This window comes from Zootermopsis nevadensis, unplaced genomic scaffold, assembly GCF_977971745.1.
Source record: "Zootermopsis nevadensis isolate Lab colony 2312 unplaced genomic scaffold, Znev_1.0 Znev_ptg000006l, whole genome shotgun sequence".
Taxonomy (NCBI): Eukaryota; Metazoa; Arthropoda; class Insecta; order Blattodea; family Termopsidae; genus Zootermopsis; species Zootermopsis nevadensis.
This window is the reverse complement of record NW_028259138.1, coordinates 2,896,697-2,915,786: the sequence shown is the minus strand read 5'-3', so window position 1 is coordinate 2,915,786 and position 19,090 is coordinate 2,896,697. Positions and strand designations below refer to the sequence as shown.

Here is a 19,090-nt window from a genome sequence, read left to right as displayed (position 1 = left end):
ACCTCCAATACTACAATTATAAGAACATCTTTCACAAAACGTTTCACCAGTCTTTATAAGGGTAAGAAATTTTTCTCATGTCTAAGCACCATACTGTGAAGGTTTATAGAACCAGTGCCTACTAACTCCATGTAGCAGAGTCCATCTTGAGAAATTCCCTGCCTTTAAAGGAACTTGAAGGTTCATTACCATGTTCACAACTGCCCACCAAGCACATTTTTGTTACTCACTAGCTTCTTTGGTATACCAAATTCAATGAGAATATTGTCAGTCATACGCTTTTTTGAAATCTATAAACAATTGACGTATTCCCATTTTTTCTTTAGTATCTGACAAATGCAGATCTCATGAAAGGTTGATCTGTTACGTCTGAACCCACACTGATGATCCCCAGTAATTTCATTCACATATGGAGTTAATCTCGCCAGAAGAATGTTTGATAGAAATTTGTACGTGGTTGATAGCAGAGATATTCCTCAGCAATTACCACACTCAGTCTTGTCCCCCTTCTTATGAGTAGGAATAATTATGGATTCCTTCCATAGATGAGGCATCTCTTCCTTATCTTAAATTAACTGAATAAACTTATGGATCTTCATATGCAACTTTTTGCCACCTGCTTTAATTAATTCTGCTAAAATTTGATCAATTGATTTATAACTTTTGAAATTTTCAATTGCTAGTTCAACTTTATCTAAACTCGGTTCTGGCACTAAGACTTTAGCCATATGTATTTTAATCTGTGTAACATCATCAGTCCCATCAACATTTAAGAGGTGATTAAAGAAATTTTTCCACCTATTCAAAATTTTTATTGGATCTGCAAGTAAATTGCCATTATCATCCTTCACCAAATTAGTCTGAGGTTGATATTCTTTCTTAAAATCATTTATGCCTCTGTACAGATCTCTGATATTTTTGTCCTTACTGTTTGTTTCAAGCTCAATAATTTTGCCTTTTAGACATTCCCTTTTCTTACTAGCTTCACATCTCACAGATGTTAAAACAGAAAATGGCTGGAACGGTAGTACTAACATACCAATTTAGAGGAAACGAAATAAAATCCATTAATATAAATTTCTGTTTACAAGGTTAAAAATACATCTGGCCTCAGATAAGCAGACAACCTTATTTTTCAAGTCCAACACATGACAGTGTGAGATGCTGAAGGTACCAAATTTTCTATGTCTACACCTGTGTTAACATGTTCTAATACAAGACACCAGAGAATCATCATAACTTCATATATGCAAAATACTGTCAAACATTACCAACACAATTGGTTTAATGAACTCTTTTTGGCTTACCAGCTGTGTAAGGTGGTTTAATGAAGGAAACACAGATTCAAGAACCTCATCCTTGTCCTCAGGGTACCCTGAGGATGAGGATGAAGATAGCTGGTACCCTGAAAAGAATTCATTATACTTAGTCACAATGAAAGCTTCAGATCATACAATTGGTTTAACCTTTTATAGCGTGAGTACATTAGACAGTTTCAGAAAAGGAGGTGACAGTATGCTCTTTGCTGAACCATCGATTGAAATCCAGTCTGAGCAGCAGCTGTGATAGATGAGAGCCACACAGATGTAAGCTCAAATCTGACAGTAACTGCAAGAGGTACATCACCAAGTTCTCATATTCTTGCACCATATTGTGTAGTTCAAGAAGTTGAGGTTCATTTAAATCATTTCCCCACATACAAACACTGGTGCAAAACCTTCTACACAAGTCAAGGACTTTAGTCAGGATTGATTGTACTGGATTTGTCTTCATTTCAGATCCACTGCATATCTAAAACAAGCAAAAGAGAACATGTTAATTCACACGACAACTGATTCATATCCATAAGACATCTATAAACCAAAACAAAGCACATTATTTCACCTGATGGCTGATTCAGCTTCACTAAATATCTACAAACTGAAAGAGTATATTATATAATATGGCAGTGAAGATCCACTAACAATGGAACCTTCAGGATTATCACACTCCTAAAATTGTATATTAACAGAAACGGTAGAGTGTCAATGCCTAATACAGCCAGAAAGTTAGAGGAGGTTCGACTGTCATACGCAAGACCAGAGTTTAATTGGAGAGTAACAGTCAACCAGGTGCCCGTTATTAGGACATCTGGAAACTAAACAAATTATGAAATGTGCACATAGCATAACAATTCCAATGCCTTTGCCAGAATGCCAGTAACATGAGGATGTAGTCATGTGGCTCAATAACTTTTGCACACACTAGGTGTCTGGCACCTGTCTCGCTGGGTGATGATAGATTTTCCACATGCTTGCATGGTTGGCCAGAGGCACCCTACACAAGGATTCCTAATCCAGTAACTTACACACACAAAGAACAGTAGGTCTTCAAGTCAAATACCCATTAGTGATGTCTGATCTTATACAAAATTGTGATTACAAATTTTAGTAAACTCATGTAAATCCATTCAGCAGTTTGTTCTCACATTGTTACATGTGCAAAGACAGACATGGAAAAGGCAATTACACATATTTTTGCAACTTTAAGCTGCAAATGCTCCTAAATAATTGAGGTCAGTCCTAACCATTATTGTTGAAGAATAAAGGATTTAAATTACCATGCTACAGGGCTGCTGGCTGGAATTTAACTCCAGGGCTTAATGATTTAGCAGTATAATAATGTTACATATGGCCAGCTGGATCACATGTGAGCCATAACACAGGGATGATAAAGATTAAATAAACTAACCGTCACCATTAACCATTCTGTTGTATTTTTAATAACTGAAATGTTAAATGACACTTTAGCTTGCCTGAGAAAGGTATTTTTATGCTATATATTTTCTTGTACTGCATGAGTGACTTGTGGGTCTGGTTTTGTAATTTTCTTTGTTATAACATACATCAGTTGTAAGAAGATAAAATGTGGGGTGATTCACTACAATACCTGTACAGTAGAATCCCCAGTGTAACAGTACTGCTAATCTTTTATCATCACTTATTTTAGATTATAAAATTATTAAAAAATACATTTCCTCCTAGTGAGTTCAAGCAGTTAATTTTTCAAAGTATTTGATTAAAAATAAAATAAAGAAAAGCTGTAACCTGAAGCTACGGTAGTTAACCTGAACATTCAGTCCAAAATTATAGAGAATGCAAAGTTGTGTACAAGAGAGAAGTGTTGTTAATCACTAACAGAAAATAACTGCTGGCTTACCTTGTCAGCAAGAAGAAATGTTTGACTCAATATATTTGCTTGAAAAAGTGTGTGCGCTTTCTGTATTTGATCAAAATCTTTTGTTGCTTGAACTGCAGAGAGAAGCATTGTGTACTGACTCTCCAAGACATCAACTTGAAGGTAATACTGCAAATTGTCGACCAGAAACATCAACCTGCTCCGCAGGTGCCACACAGCTGGTTCGCTCTCATATACACTGTAGGCAGACATGTCAACCAAATTTAGATAACACGTGTGCTAATTAGGTAGTGAGTGACATTTCCTATACATTTGATGTAATGGTTTCGCTGTCACTGGCTGTTTCTTATGACCTTGCAGCTCAAAAGTCAATAACAAACAAAGAATGTGGCTGCAGGTCTGGAAAAGGTTGAAAACCTTTGATTTGGGCATTTAAATAAAGTGGGTGATTGTATCAGGATGCAGTGGATTTAAATGATAAAGGGTTTAGATACCTATCCTTTCCCTTACTCTCTCCTGCTATACATAAACAAAGAACTCGATAAAATATTTACCACCGTGTCTTGCACTCCATTTGACTCCTCCAGATACTGTGAAGATCAAGCTGAGTTTTCTTAACATACAGAAGAAAGCGAAACAGCTTATTATAGTTCTCTAGTACTACACTGTCGAACAGGAGATGTAGAGGCCAACTGACTTTATACGTTAGTGTCAGCAAATGCCAGCAGGTCCCTGATTACAGAAAAAACAGACATTTAAGTGACAGCTGGCAGAAATATTAGTCTTAATCACTGTCAACATTTGTGCAAGCATGTGACAAGGATATACAAAAACAACATATTAGTTCATGGAAATACCAGCTTTACTGCCTGGCTTTAAATGGTATTATTTCTCTGATGTTTCTCAAATAAATGTAATATAACAAAGTGACATTCCTTCAGCACTTAACTACTGTCTGTATTTACTTGATACAAAATGATTTTAATTCCACATAACAATGCTTTATGTAGCAGTGTTTCTAAAATACTTAACAATTGTGAACATGAGCATGAGTATGAGAATAGAAAAACGTGGTCTTGAAGCTCACATGTCAATACAGACCATGTTACCTACATGATATTCACATACCTTTAACTTCATCCAATTCAGTGTGGCCTTTACCTGGCAACACAAAACTGAACTTGTCTATCGTATCATCATTAATGAGTATTTTACGAGCAGCAATGTGGAAGGCCTTGTTTACATCTGCAAGCATAAAAATGAGTTAACTGCTCTTCATAAAATATAGTTTAGCCTGTGAAAGTGACAGTGAATGCAGATCATAATCTGCGATTACTCTACAGAGGCCCATTTAAATTCTGGACATTATGACTACCTTAACACTTTAAGGCCCAGTGGTAACTACATGTACCATCTACTTTAACCTTTAAACGACGGGGATTTAAATGGAATAGTGGTAGCAGAGGTCCCCTCCAGGAACGTTCGTAGGACTGACTACACAACTTACGTTCCCAGGCTGAGAACGCTAGTAAGATAAAGGTTAACAATTAGTAATTCTGCATTTTGTCCACACATTGTATTTATGGGTTTCATGTTCTCAGAATGAATACCAGTATTTCCCTAAATAGCATTAACCAGTTGATCTTTGCAGTGGAGACACACTGCTTTTTTTAAAGTAAGATTTAAATTTTTAAATATTATTTGGACAAGTTCCAGCTTCATAGAACAAAGTGAATAAAACTTTGACATATTAATTCATTATGTCTACTTACAATACCTATATAAAAGTCAGATTTAATAATAAAGGCCTCAAATCTGTTGCCCACTAAGTAAGCAATTTCATCATCTGACAGAATTTTACAGCAATAAAAGTCATTAATGTTATCTGCATGGTTAGACACACCATAGCTGTCAAAAACAGGCCAATCTGTTAATGACAGTAATATGCAGCAGTTTTAAGAATATTTTGCTGGAACTGTAACAAAAACAAATAAAAAAATTTAAACAATCAGACAATTTTGAAAATAATACATTTTAAATCACTTTGTACAAAAGTAATATCCATTCTGTAACAAGATCAGGGGAAGCAGAATGTATGTCTCAACTTCCTGAGGCATGTATTCCCCTTCACTTCATGTACAGTTTTAGTTTCAAGGACAGAAATACAATGCACCAACAGAAGTGCAACTTTTGACAAGACTGCTAGCATGTATAAACTATTTTCCATATATACCAGCACATACTCTCTGAAAGAAAGCATTGGGAATAACAAATACACAAAATCAGTAAGATTTGTAGTAATGGTGAGATGGTAATGTTGTTAAAGGGTGTTGTTTGAAAAGATGGCCCTTCTTATATGATTAAAAGAAGCAATAACTGCTGCAGAACTATATAATATTGTAATTCTTAGGGATATAGCAAATGAAGACTAAAAATACAAAGCTTGTAAACATCCTGGATTTAAAATGTGAGGTTATGTTTTAGTAACAGTAATGCCAAGCTTGTGACTATTTACAGTGCAAATGTAAACAGTACTAAATGTGCCCTGAGCACTGCACTGCAGTGCAGTCTTCATATAATTCAGGTACATATGTCTTAAAAGGTAACTGGTCCTTAAGTATTAATTAAGCAAACATTTACATGTACTGATTCTGTAAAAATGACTTCAACCCATATTACACATTAGTTTCAACATCCTGTCTCACCTCTAGTAGAAGAACTGATTGGTGGATTTTGCATAATACGTCCAGCTTGGTGTATGAATTCCAAGAACAGCTCTCCTCGACCCAGCAAAAAAATATCTTTCATAAGTTTCAGCTGCAAAAACAATTCAGCTTCTTCCACAGCGAGTTTCCACAGATGCTGTTCAAGAAATGCATAAACAGACATCAGATTATAACTTATTTTCAATTACACAACCCCATGTAAATCTGTCTGGAATCTTTTATTACATTTATAACATTCTTGCTACTGGTTTCTACTAATTTGCATTATGGTACATGGGGATGGCATATTTCTGGAGGTCTGCATACTAACTAACTCCATGGAGTAGAGTCCTTTAGAAAATGGTAATTGCTTGGCTAATTAAAAAATTTCCTGACTTTTATGGAATGCAAAGGGCCACCAACATACACTATTCTAAGCAATGCAGATGCACACCCTTGTTCTTTAAAATCCATTTAAACACATTAGCCTTATGTCACGGTCAAGTAATTAGCACTCTGGGTTTATATGCAGGTTGTGTTCAAATTTCAGTCCAAAGAACAGCTATCCAGACAACTTTTATGATTTCCCTTAGTTCCTCTAGGCAAATGCAAAAATAGTACCTTAAAATTAGGCCATTACTCTTTCCATATATACATACACACACATATACACATACAATCAAAGGAACTAAAAAAAGGTAAAATAAAAGCTGTCCCACTATACACCATTTAAGCAAGTGGGGGAGAGCTCCTACTCATTCTCAAACTTGGTACTAGATGGGAGTGAGTGGTCAGCGTCACACCCCGACTGCACTTCACCCTGGGAAAGGCCCCCTGTACCCATTGGATAAGAGGCTGGGTGGGTCCCAGAGGCAGTCTGGATTCAAAGGCTAGAGGCAAAATCCTCTGTCCCCATTGGGGGTCGAACCTCAGTCGTCCAGTCACTATATTGGCTGAGCTACACCGGCTCACGTAAAAGAAACTGAAAGTGTCATCAAACAACACAGAATAATAATAATAATAATAATACATGGAGAACTTCCATTTCTCACTATGAAATTTTCTCAAGAGTCCCGTTACTTCTTCTGTGTTAGGTCCCAATATTCTTCTCAGCACCCAGTTCTCAAACACCCTGAATCTATGTTCTTTCATTAAGATGAAAGACCAAATTTCACACCCAAATAAACAAGAGGTAAAACCTTGGTTATTACAAAATCAAAATAATATGGACAGCCTTTCAACAGTTACTCTGAAATAAATATCATGTGTCAGCAGTTTTGATACATGAAATAGACAAAAGTAATCACCTCTGTTACACAACTTCGGAATTCATCAATAGTCTTCTCAAACTCTGTGCGATTGAAGGTTCTCATGGCCTGCAAACTTTGAAGTTTTTGGAAGAATTCCTCTTCCCTCTCTCCCCATATTGAAGTGATGTTCTTAGATGTAAAAGAGACTGTTTCTGGACAAGAGAAGAAAGATATCACAAGACTGTTAAACAAGAAAAGTACCACTTTTCAGTTAACATTTAATTTTTACCTCACTTTCCTTTCCTAATGAAAGAAAGTGTAGGTTTACAAGATCACCATTCTATGTGTTTGTCTTCCAGTGTTTCAAATTTTTTAAAAACTTTTACAGAATTCGGTACAAACATTATGCCATTAGAGACCACCACCACCTTATACTTTCTCATTTCATACAGTCAGAAATAACATGGCAGATGCATAAACTTCTTTGGTGGGAATATTTAGTGTCATGTAACATACAGTCTTGAACTGATCTATGATAATAGATCATCAACGAATATGCAACTTCTATTACAGCAAATTCTGGTGGAATGTAAAACAGCATGGTAGCTAAATGAAATTCATACTTTGCTTTCAGTTTGATGGTGATAACTAATAAACCATTAAAATTTGCTATGTATGTGGATCAGTGGTTTTCAACATGTGCCATGTGTGGCACAATGTAACCCTAAACATGGCACATAAATACTTTTCAAATAAACATTTTTTTAAAATATTTGCTACATACTTTTTACATTACTTGGCAATAGTATATCCATAATATAATATACAAATAAAAACTCAATTAAAATATATTACTATATTAAAAGGGAAGTTATAAGAATGTCCTGTAATTCTGAAACTAAGTTTTCATGGTGGTGAGTATGTAGATAGCTGTCTTCTGGGATGTAGTGCCATGTAGTCTGGTAGAAGTTTACCAATATTTCAGAGGTCCTTGCTGCCTCCATCATCATAGTAATCATCATCCTGATTATGGAGGCAGCAAGGACCTCTGAAACGTTGATAAGACTTCTACCAACCTACATGATGCTACATCCCAGAAGACAACCATCTTACTATAATTTGTAAAGCAGATGCCACTATCCAGTTTTTGAAGTTATTGCCTTATGAAAATTATCTTCAGAAAATATGCACAACAATATATCTGATGCTTAGCAAATACTTATCTCTGTGAACAAGCGTTTTCTTCAATGAAGTAAGTCACGGACAAACAGTGGTCTCAACTTATGAATTATAAATTTCAAAATCTGGCAATTCTTGCAACAACAAAATTTTAGCCTTACGACTGGGGTTGAGAGGATACACTTACCACTTCTTTCTATTGGTTCACTTCCAAACATTAAAATTGTTTCCCCTATGAACAGAACTTTGTGTGCCAGAGAAGGAATTATGTAAGATGGAAGCATAGTATACTGGATGCTGTATCTCTGTAGAGGGCCATCTCTATTAGATCTCGATTCCTGAAAGAAAAATGAGATTGGAAACATGTGCTCTTTGCAGTACACTGACATTCCAAAGGGGTTCTTCAAAGGTGGTTACTGCACTAATGTGATCCTAGGTCACTGCACAGTCAGTGGGATCTCTGGTTCAATTGTTGTTAAAAAGTTTCAGGCCCATAAGGATTTCTTCACTCACACTGGAATATAAAGAAAACCTAAAAAAGTAATAACACTTCAGGGTTTGAAAGGATTGCTTTTTGTAGGCTTTTAATACCAATACCAATGTCAAGAGATAATGTTTCACATTACATCCACACAAAACAACATGTAAAATTATAGTTTTTGTACATTTTAAGAGGTATAGTAATCAGATAACTAAAAAATATAGAGTGCTTCTTCCACTCATCAAAACCATTATCCATAAAAATGTCCTAGAAACAGCAGAATAATAGTACAAAATTAAATATAACAGTAACTAGTTCCACAGATTAGAGTAACATTTGAGACGTTAATGACTTTTCAGCTAGAAACATCATTGCCCCTCTTCTATTAAACATAAAGGTACACTATCATGTTTGCAGGAGCCAAGACCTTGATTTTATCCTGAGTCAGCTGAATCCAGTCCACACATTTTAATTCATTGTCAAAATTAATTTTACCATCATCCTCCCATCTACACCAAGGTCTCCATAAAGTTTCATTTTTTCAAGTTTTTCCACTAGTTTTGTATGCATTTACCACCTTCTTTACATGTTACATGTCATACCCATTTCATCCTCTTCATTATGAATCTTTAGAATATACCACTGAATAACACAAAATTACTATAATTCCTGACTTCTCAAAGAAAAATACTGTAGCACCCTCCAGATTATAATGAACATATATATGCTTAGCTGCATACCTCTATATGTTATCTATCTACTCATCCGCATATTATACTGTGTCAGGATCCATATCCCACAATGAGCATCATCTACTGCGATGTCAAGCCATTCCTACAATCACTGTCAAATGACACTCACAACCAAGTATTAGCGGTTTTCAAGAAGCAAATGAAATATAGCCCAAAGACAAAAGTAACAGGAGTAACAACTACCACCATGTAAGTAGAGTAATTGTGACTGTTTACACAGTAAGTAACATGAATACCGAACAGAACACCTCAGCATACCAATGATAACATTTCGTTGATATCCTGGCTGGAGAAACTATCCAGTGTTGTTGATGTGCTTGTCCCTTGGGTGTCTGATGAATGCTGTATAAAGAATTCAGCATATTGGTCAATGAGCTGACCATACAGAAGCCAACTGGACAGCTGCTTGAAGAACACCACATGACAACACTGAATAATGCTGCAAAGAAACAATACCTTAATAAGAATGAAAGAAAACCTCACTGAAACAGTATCAGTTAAGACGAATTTTTCCTTTTATATGGAAATGCCAAGAACTGAATCCAAGTTGGTGATAATAACAGAACTAAGTTCAAAACAAAACAAATGAAATATACAAGTATTATAAATATTAAGTTCTTGAAGGCATTTATTAACATGATAGAAGCATGTCATTCTCCATGGTGTCACCCTCTGGATATAGTACCAGGTCCACTAATAAAACTTAAATTAAAAGAAAATAAAGTATTTGACCATGCAAAATGAGGCTGCAGGCTCCTGTGAAATATGGTAGTATTTTTATATGTTTTTTGTATCAATCCTTGACACAGTCCAATATTCAGAAAACCACATTAGGATCACGGTGAAAATCTCAATTCTTATTAATAATCCTATAATTTTCACACTATTTTGCTTAAATCAATTAGCTAGAATGCAGTGCACCTAATGTACAATTTGGGATAAAAGTCAATATGATATACATTTTCTTTATGATACCAAATTTGTGAGTTCATGCAAAATTCAACTTTAAATTGTCCAAATGGACTGATGAAACTTCTTCTATATTAAATGTAATGAAAATCCAGTTACCAAAGCATATGCTTTGCATTTGTACAGGCAGAGTTAAAAATTAGATACGCATACACTTGGATATTAAAATTAAAAACTAACCATTTGAGAGGCTCTTTCACATTATTTACACTGCATGTCACTTCTCTATGCAGAAAATCCAGTATCTGACAACCATGAATATGCTGTTCAGATATCTGTAACAAAAAAGCATAAATAATACTAAAACAAATTGTATGAATTCATGTTTAACTCCAAACTTGGACATGCTCTGTGTAATCACATACAGTGTTTGTTATGGGATTAAGTACCAACTTTGACAGAGAAAAGAACAAGTCTCAGAGTTAAAGAGCACACTGCCAAGAAGGAAATGAGGTAACTTCATCAAGTCTTTATGGAAAGGATTGTGCCATCTGTACTAGAATGAGAAAGACTAGTGAACTGAAATTCCCTCAAATGGGAAAATTAATCAATCTCTTTAAATGCTGCTAACATCCACACTCATGTGATTAAACTATATTACTAATGAAATATTACAACTACAATACCAACAAAGTCACTGTCACGACTCCTCACGAGCTTTCATTTCACTAACGTAATCTGTGTAACAAAATATATCATCTTCTTCAACTATCAAAAATTAAGTTTTCTTGCGTGTTCCAATGTCAGGATTCATTCTAAAACAAATAATTCTTCAGACAAGTGGTGACTCAAATAGGGCACGGCATGTTGGTCACCACATGGCAAATGTGCAGAATAACACATAAAAGTAAGAACATACAACCATTAGATTTACTTTAGTATACAAGACACAAAATAAAAACAGTATACGAAGACAGAAACCTCATGCATTGGTAGCTTATGCTACCTATGAGAAAAAAAGAAACACTGTTATGCTCTAAACTGACCAGGGTCAACTAAGTTAATGCTACTGACATTATTAATAAATGAGGATGGTCATCTGGGGAAGAAAATGTGTAATACATTCATAGCAGGAAGGCAATTTTATGCTTCTAAAGATATCAAAATAGCTACTTGGAGCACAATAAACTGGTTCTTGCACTGCATCAGATTTGGAACCTTATAGTTAATTTATTCATTCACAGAAGAATGTATAGAAAACTGATGTGTTTTCTATCATAACAAAATAACTATCTCAGTACATTAAACAGAAGCTAACAGAAGGAAATTTAAAAATGACGAACACAAAGTGATCAGGACATGTACATTACCTCTAAGATTTCTATTGGGTTCCTCTATATGAGGGATTTTCAACTGTATGCCCATGAGCACCTTGGTGTCAGAAGGGTTCTGAGGTCCCATAAGAATTTTTGAACAGTGATAAGATGTTTTAAAGTTTAATTTGTTAATTGTCTGACCACATGACACACTCTTGCAATATTTCCTCTTGAACCACTTGGTACAGCAGAAATCACAGTCATAATATAAGCACTTGAATTCATTTTCTTTTGGGGAGGGGACAGATTAATATGGTGTCCACTAGAAATTATAAGTGCCTCCTAGATGCTCATCCTACAAATAAGGTTGGAAATCTCTGCTCTACACAAAGAAGAATTTTTCACCTAATATCACTGGACATGTCAGAAATAAACACTGAAAATCTAAATACAATTTGCATGTTAAATAGCATGTTATTTTGCTTTAAAGAAAGCATCAGAGTGCAGCATTATTGAAAAGTGGCCAGCTGGTACAGACAGGTATGACGCAAATCTCCTTACTTGTTTTATCATAGAATTTATTACTTCAAAGAGTTTAGTATATTCTTCTACTTTGCTGACAATTGTCAATAATGGCAGGTATGGATCTTCAAGCGACTTTTCTTCCAGGTCTGCAATATCTTTACGATATGGTACCAGCACTTCATTCAAACCATTGCAGAATGCCTGGAGATAAACCCCAAATGGCTGTCTTTCAATTTCTCCCTTGACACAATCATCTGGAATAAATGAACAGATTATAATGAGGAACTTGAACATTAATGTAACAGGAATATGTACAGACCAATTTCAACAAGGTTTAGTATATCACATATGTAGACCCTCCCTTGTAATAAATTAAATATCATGACAGTAAGTTCTATGGACACTATTCATTGTTAAAACAAGCTTTCTGGACATTACCCATTGTCTTGATTTTTTGTTAAAAAGCAACATTTTTGGGGACTGGAACCTGTCTCTATCCTCATTGTTTTAACAATACACCACTATCACAAACCTTCAGATTTAGTTTACTGCTCATTGTGTTATATTATATAACATTTCAGCTTCAGGAAAAAGACAGGTATACCTCCTCAACGAGAAAACAAAGTGAGGTTAGAAATGAAAGGAACATATATCTGGACTATGCTGCTGATATTAGGGGATTAAAAAAACAAAAGACATAAAAACACATATGCTCCATTAGACATTAGCAAGGAGGTTGGTCTAGAAGTAAATGCAGAGAAAACTCGGTATATGACCATGTCTCATGGTCAGAATGTATGACAAAACCATAACATAAAAGTAGCTGATAAATCCTTCAAGAAAGTGGCAAAGTTAAAATATTTGGAAACAATGGTAACAAATCAAAATTGCATTCACAAGGAAATAAGCAGAAGATTAAATATGGGGACTGCTTGCTTCCATAAAGTTCAGAATCTTCGGTCTTCTGATCTGCTACCTAATAATGTAAGGATTAAAGCATACAATATTAAAATATAATTTTACATGTACTTACATAAGTACAGAACATTGTCTCTTACATTAAGGAAAAACATAGATTAAGGAAGTTATAGAACAAGGTGTTTTTGAGAATACTTGGACATAAAGAGGTTTATAACAAATAAAAATTATATTCAAGATGAAATTAGGAAAATAATACATCTGTAAAATCATTGTTATTATTCAGTTCCAAAACTGTTAACCTACTACAAGTGTTTGAAAATAAAGTTTCAGAAAAATATATGGGCCTAAGAGGAATGAAATGGATAATTTAGGATATTACATAATGTGACACTCCATTTACACAGATCTAGGATTTGTATGGTAGTATAACCAAGGAAATTAACTTGGATGGGGCATACACATGAAATGCATACATGATTTTGGCAGATCTAATAGTATGAAAAGACAGTTTTTGCTTTAGCAGCCACATGGAAGATGAAGAAAGAGATGTAAGGATATTAGGATGAATCATACAGAAATAAACTTTGCAGATGGAGCTGACTCAGTAATATGTCCAATGGCAAATTCTGATATCAGTGACATGAACCTTTTGGTTCTATTGCTGTAAAGTTCACTGCATAGTCTTCTGGATATTGCATGTGTCAAAATTATACAAATTACTGACTTCTGGAGAAACTTGTTGCCTCCTCTTTTTACACTGGTGCCAGGAGGCAGCAACCTCCAAACATCAGTAATTAATACCACCATGAAATGTGCAACACCCAGTAGAGTGAATACATACTGCTATGATAATTTGAATCATATATCAGAAAGTTAATTTATGATGTATGTAACTTACCAGCAACAGTTCTATGTACTCCAATCACAGAAATATTATCATCTATGAAAGTTTTGATTGAAGCAAATCCTGAAGCAATATTCAGAACTCTTTTTAGTAACATATTTTCATTTGGATCCAAAAATGAATCATTTTCCATTACCTGTAAAGAGCACATCCATATTTATCTCAAGAAAACAAAACATTTCAATCATATAGACTGAATACACAGTTTTACAGCTTACACATTTGCTGCAGGACCAATGATGACAATTGGGACTGAGAAAATATTGGCTCTGTTTATTATCACACATAAAAATGTGCTCTTTGACTCATGAAAATAGCACAAGAATAATTGTGCATATAACACATTTAAAAATAAAAGTAAATCATGAAATTTTCGTTGGTTCAACAATGGAAAAATACTTATTATGTAATGTAACACATGGCATGCCAACATTCAGTCTTTCATACATATGAGTACAACACTTACTTAATCCAACATAATGCTGACTGGAAACTGCAAGAAGCAAAAGAAACTAACCCAAAAAACTTATCTTCTGCAATAACAGATGAATTTCATTAGCATTACAATGTGTAAAACTTGTCTGATATATAAGGGAAGACTGGAATGGCCATTGTTATAAGCCATACATAATACACATGGGAAAGCAGTATATGGATAAGTAATTGCTTCCACAAATCTGTGTATTTAATTATCATTCCTTATAGGAAAATATTAATTATTAAGTTCATGCTACTCAAGTCTAATTTCATTTAATCTAACTGTATTTAAAACTAACTCCATTACAAACTTTGTAAACAGCACCACTGCACATGCATCTTTATATGATGTGAATTCCATTTAGAGCAGCTACTTCCTCATCTGTCTCTTTTTTCAGTGTTGCAACTTGAAAGGAATATAACTGCAGTGCCTCACAGTAGACATATTTCAGTATCATTACTATTTTTTACTGGCTGGAAGAATGAACTACAGTTATGCATGATGAAGGATGACAATGAGATATCAATAAACTGTGTGACAGAGAAAGTGAATTTTGTTCATCTCCTTCTGGATATACAGGTTCTTGGTAAGATGAACATGTGCTTGGCTTGTAAAATGTCATGAATTTATTTACAGTTATATAATGAAGCTTTTTCAGTAGCTCAGACTACACAAAATCAAATAAGATGATAGTGGATTGGAAAGGATGTGGAAGGAAGCAATCATAGCATAACATAAAGTACTATCCTGATACTTGAATGGAGGGGCTGAGAAAAAATACAAAAATCCCCAGTCAGCATAGCCAGTCTCCAGGCCAAGATCTGAACCTGGGACCTTCCAAACACAAAGCAAGAGTGTTAACCACTCAACCATGATGTTTGGTGAAATGACATAAAGTTTGTGGTAGTTTCTGATGGTGACAGATTTTATTGGAGTTATCATATATGAATGGAGGATGGTCAAACAGCATCTGCCTGAATATGAAGAACAAAATACAGTTTGAGACACCAAAAGAGACCCATGGGGAAGCTGACCTGTTGACATACTTTTCAGCTTTCAAGGTTCTTAGTCAGATGGTGCAATGTAATTACATTTGAGTTCAGATATAGTTGCTGGGTACATCAACTTATGGCAGCAGGTATGTATTTAAATCTGTCACATCTAAATGAGATAAGCAGTCAAGGCATACTTTGGAACTAAATTAATTAAAGTTAGGGAATATTTCATTCGAGAGGAATTAATTTTAAATGACGAAATGAATAAACTGACTGGTTTTTCTGTAGGTCTCTGACTTTCACAAATGACATAATGCTGTTGAATTACATCTTCTAAGTTACATTTATTTTAGTTTGTATAAAAGTGCATGATATGAGAACATGTGTTCAGTAAGGTCTTCAAGATATATGTGTTTTAGAGTCTAAAACACATAACAATTTAGACCATATATAAATTTAACATGTCAGCATTTATGTTACATTGGCTGTACTTTGGTTCATGTACAATTTCATGATGACTTTATTTCATAAATTCATTTTTAAAGTGTGTATATGGTTTTTGATTTTCTGGTTACTTTCATAATGTGGGTGTCAGTGTGCTGGTACATATTTGTTGCAATGTATCTTCAAGCGTGGTGCTTGGGTAGAGCAAGGAAAGTGGGAAGGGGTAGTTAGGAAGGCAGAAGGTAGTGATGAGGAAGAGGAGAAAAGGAAAAGTGACATACTTTTCCTGAAATTTTCCTTAAATACCTGAGTTATGAAACTGTCAGAGTAACCAGACAATGCCAGGAGTACTTCATGCAGCATTTTGTAGAAGTCTGAAACAAAATACAAAAATCTAAACACACATAGTACTTTTACAATTTGTTTATATTTGTTTTAGTTTTAGCAGTGGAGTAAAAATGTGTTTGCTCATGTATATAAAATACAATGTTATTTAGTAAACCCACTTCTAAAAGAATTCAAAAGGATCTTAACACTTTCCATTTTCCATATAACACAAGGCACTTACTTCTAGATCAAAAACATTTTGCACTAAACATTCCACGATCGAAACAAGTCAGAAATTCATGCTACGTACTACACAGTTACTTATTCCAGCAGAGGATCAAAGTATTCTCCACCCGTTACATCAACAGTTAGGAGTAATTCTTTCAAGTTTCTGTCAGCAAAATATTTTAAGTTAAATTCTTGTTTTAACTTTCCATCTCAGAGTTAACATATTCATTTACTATATGTAATATAACATTATTTTTACTCTAAACTGTCAGTAATACAGAAATGTTTGGATACAGAATAGTTTCCATAACACACATTCTGATAAAATTTTCTTGCGTGACCAACCATGCCAATTTGAAACAGAAGTCCAACATTTGCTCAGAGCTGCTGTACTTGGAACTCAAGGTCTATCCACCCAAAGTACAGCAACTATAAGCAAATGTTTTGAGATGAGTTTCACCTGACTCTACCTCCTTTCCCCCACTGGCCACACATGATGGGGCACTGATTATAGACAATCATCTGTGCTTACCCATCACACCATTCCCTGATGATGGAAACACACAGAGTCTCTGAAATGTTAAACTTCTATTCCAGATCAACATGGTTGGTCACCCAAGAGGACTTTACCACTCTTAGTTCTCATGAAAGTATCAAGTCAAATACATATTCTGTTTTTTGGCACATTTTGTTCTGCATTTTTGTAATATATGAATTTCATGACAGGTTAGGTAGAGTTAGGATTCTGCAAGAGACAAATATGGTAGTCAATAATCATGTGGATGTGCAATGAATGGTTTTCTTTTATGTCACCCCTCCTTCTCTGTAGAATTTACTTCAATTGAAAACAATTAAATGCTATAAATATTTGTGTTAGTAGCTGTTAACAACTATATAGTTATATATGTGTTGGTATTTTATTGATATGAAGTACTGGTATTCATACTATGACATGTCACACATCCTTGGTTTGAATTATGAAGGATCTATGCAATGTAAATAAATGATAATCTATTTTATTCAAATGAATGGTCAGCATACTGTAAAGTTATTCCTAAAACAACAAGGCAAGCATTAAGCTACAGTCATGTGCTAGCTTTTAAACTGGCAGTTGTGCTGGTGGATTACAAACTCCAAAAACATATGCAAGAAGACTCTCTTGTTGTGACAAACTATATTTTTTTAAGCACATTGACTCAATGGCATGAATTAACTGTTCACAAGCAAATGACAGACATCTTTCCTCTACTGAAGTAATAGAACCAATTATATTATAAGGATTCAGAACATTAGTTGTGACAGACATCACAGACACAACAACTTCACTGTGAAGTGATCAAGAATGTCTTATGATGGTAGTGTAGGATATTGGGTATTGGTAACTGATTCCACAACTTCTCATCTCTCTGTAACACTGAACATGGTTTTCATTGTATGATAGAATAGTACAGAGTCTCAATATCCAATCTGTTCTGAGTACAATTTCCTGGCATGCAACTAATGTGTCAATAGTTAACTACCTATATAAATTACATATTGTGTCTGAAATCTTTTGCTTATACTTCCTGAAAATGATTTTTATGTTGCGCACCTTCACACCATCTGATAAGTATAAACCGAACATAAAACGAATCGTCACGTCAATTTCTGCCTTTCATACACAAAATATTTAAAATTCATATTTCGGCACAGTGTTCTCAGCAGTATACACCACAGATAACACAGATAAACACGCATTATTCATTAAATCCACAGATAGTACAGACACAACCATACTATCGATCAGAACCACCAATGGCAACAAACAGAAGTTCCTTAACGTTTTTGCAAAAGTAATTGAGACACTGTGGTTTGACAGTAGGACAAGGTAATTTCTTTGTATATAATGGTAGTACCCTTTCCTCTGACACATTAGAAGTAAACCATGCATATGTGGCATGCTTTTCCTAACATTGGCTACACAAACTGTTTCTTTCTTTGTTTTCGAAATGTTACCGACAAGCATATGATGGCAGTGTGCGACAATAATATTTATATTAACACGAACAGCATACCCATACATAACTAAACCTAGCCTAAGCAAAACAAGTCGTCACGGATCATATCCATCAGTGCGCGTTTAACAACTGCATAATATATGTATGAAATCCGGTGACTTTGTCCAACTCGTAATTCTAATTCTGCACTTCGTATTACAACAGTAAAGGAACGTACAAATCGTGAAGTGGAGTGATGATATCGTCAGTACCCCTATCCCTCTGCGCATGCACGCCATCAAACCAACTTAACCTCTTCCAACCAAACATAACATTACGACATATCCATCCGTACGAATATAATAACTACAGAATGGCTGGACAAAAATGGATGAAATTTGGTGTTAATATTGTGACATGGGTCAGTACTGGAAACTAACTCTTCGCAACTTCTTACACGCTGAAATACTACCATAACAAATGCTCAGACTAGAGGTATGCCATTGCTGCCACCATCGGCCAT

At 34.8% G+C, this 19,090-nt stretch overlaps 1 protein-coding gene across 3 annotated transcripts; it reads right to left on the bottom strand.

The window, feature by feature from the left end:
• Positions 1 to 1,451: 1,451 nt before the first annotated feature.
• Positions 1,452 to 18,825, bottom strand: Grip75 (gamma-tubulin complex component 4). 3 transcript variants are annotated; one of them, XM_022069329.2, is made up of 13 exons: positions 18,806 to 18,825; positions 16,343 to 16,410; positions 14,114 to 14,255; positions 12,331 to 12,548; positions 10,694 to 10,788; positions 9,803 to 9,983; positions 8,499 to 8,649; positions 7,190 to 7,344; positions 5,883 to 6,039; positions 4,306 to 4,422; positions 3,732 to 3,909; positions 3,199 to 3,415; positions 1,452 to 1,791 (listed from the first exon to the last, which is right to left on the bottom strand). In XM_022069329.2, exons 2-13 carry the CDS (start codon positions 16,397 to 16,399, stop codon positions 1,486 to 1,488), a joined length of 1,974 nt encoding a protein of 657 aa, XP_021925021.2. In that variant the 5' UTR covers positions 16,400 to 16,410; positions 18,806 to 18,825; the 3' UTR covers positions 1,452 to 1,485. The 3 variants fall into 3 exon arrangements, with proteins under 3 accessions (XP_021925021.2, XP_021925022.1, XP_021925023.1); XM_022069330.2 differs by lacking the exon at positions 18,806 to 18,825 and adding an exon at positions 18,646 to 18,778; XM_022069331.2 differs by lacking the exon at positions 18,806 to 18,825 and adding an exon at positions 18,183 to 18,588.
• Between the last annotated feature and the right edge of the window lie 265 nt (positions 18,826 to 19,090).

Excerpts from the sequence above, each read along its gene's own strand:
- Grip75 (XM_022069330.2), bottom strand. Across the intron at positions 12,549-14,113 it reads AGTACATAGAACTGTTGCTG|ATGATTGTGTCAAGGGAGAA; the intron begins GTAAGTTACATA and ends CATTTATTCCAG. Across the intron at positions 3,416-3,731 it reads ATGGAGTGCAAGACACGGTG|TGTATATGAGAGCGAACCAG; the intron begins GTAAATATTTTA and ends GTCTGCCTACAG.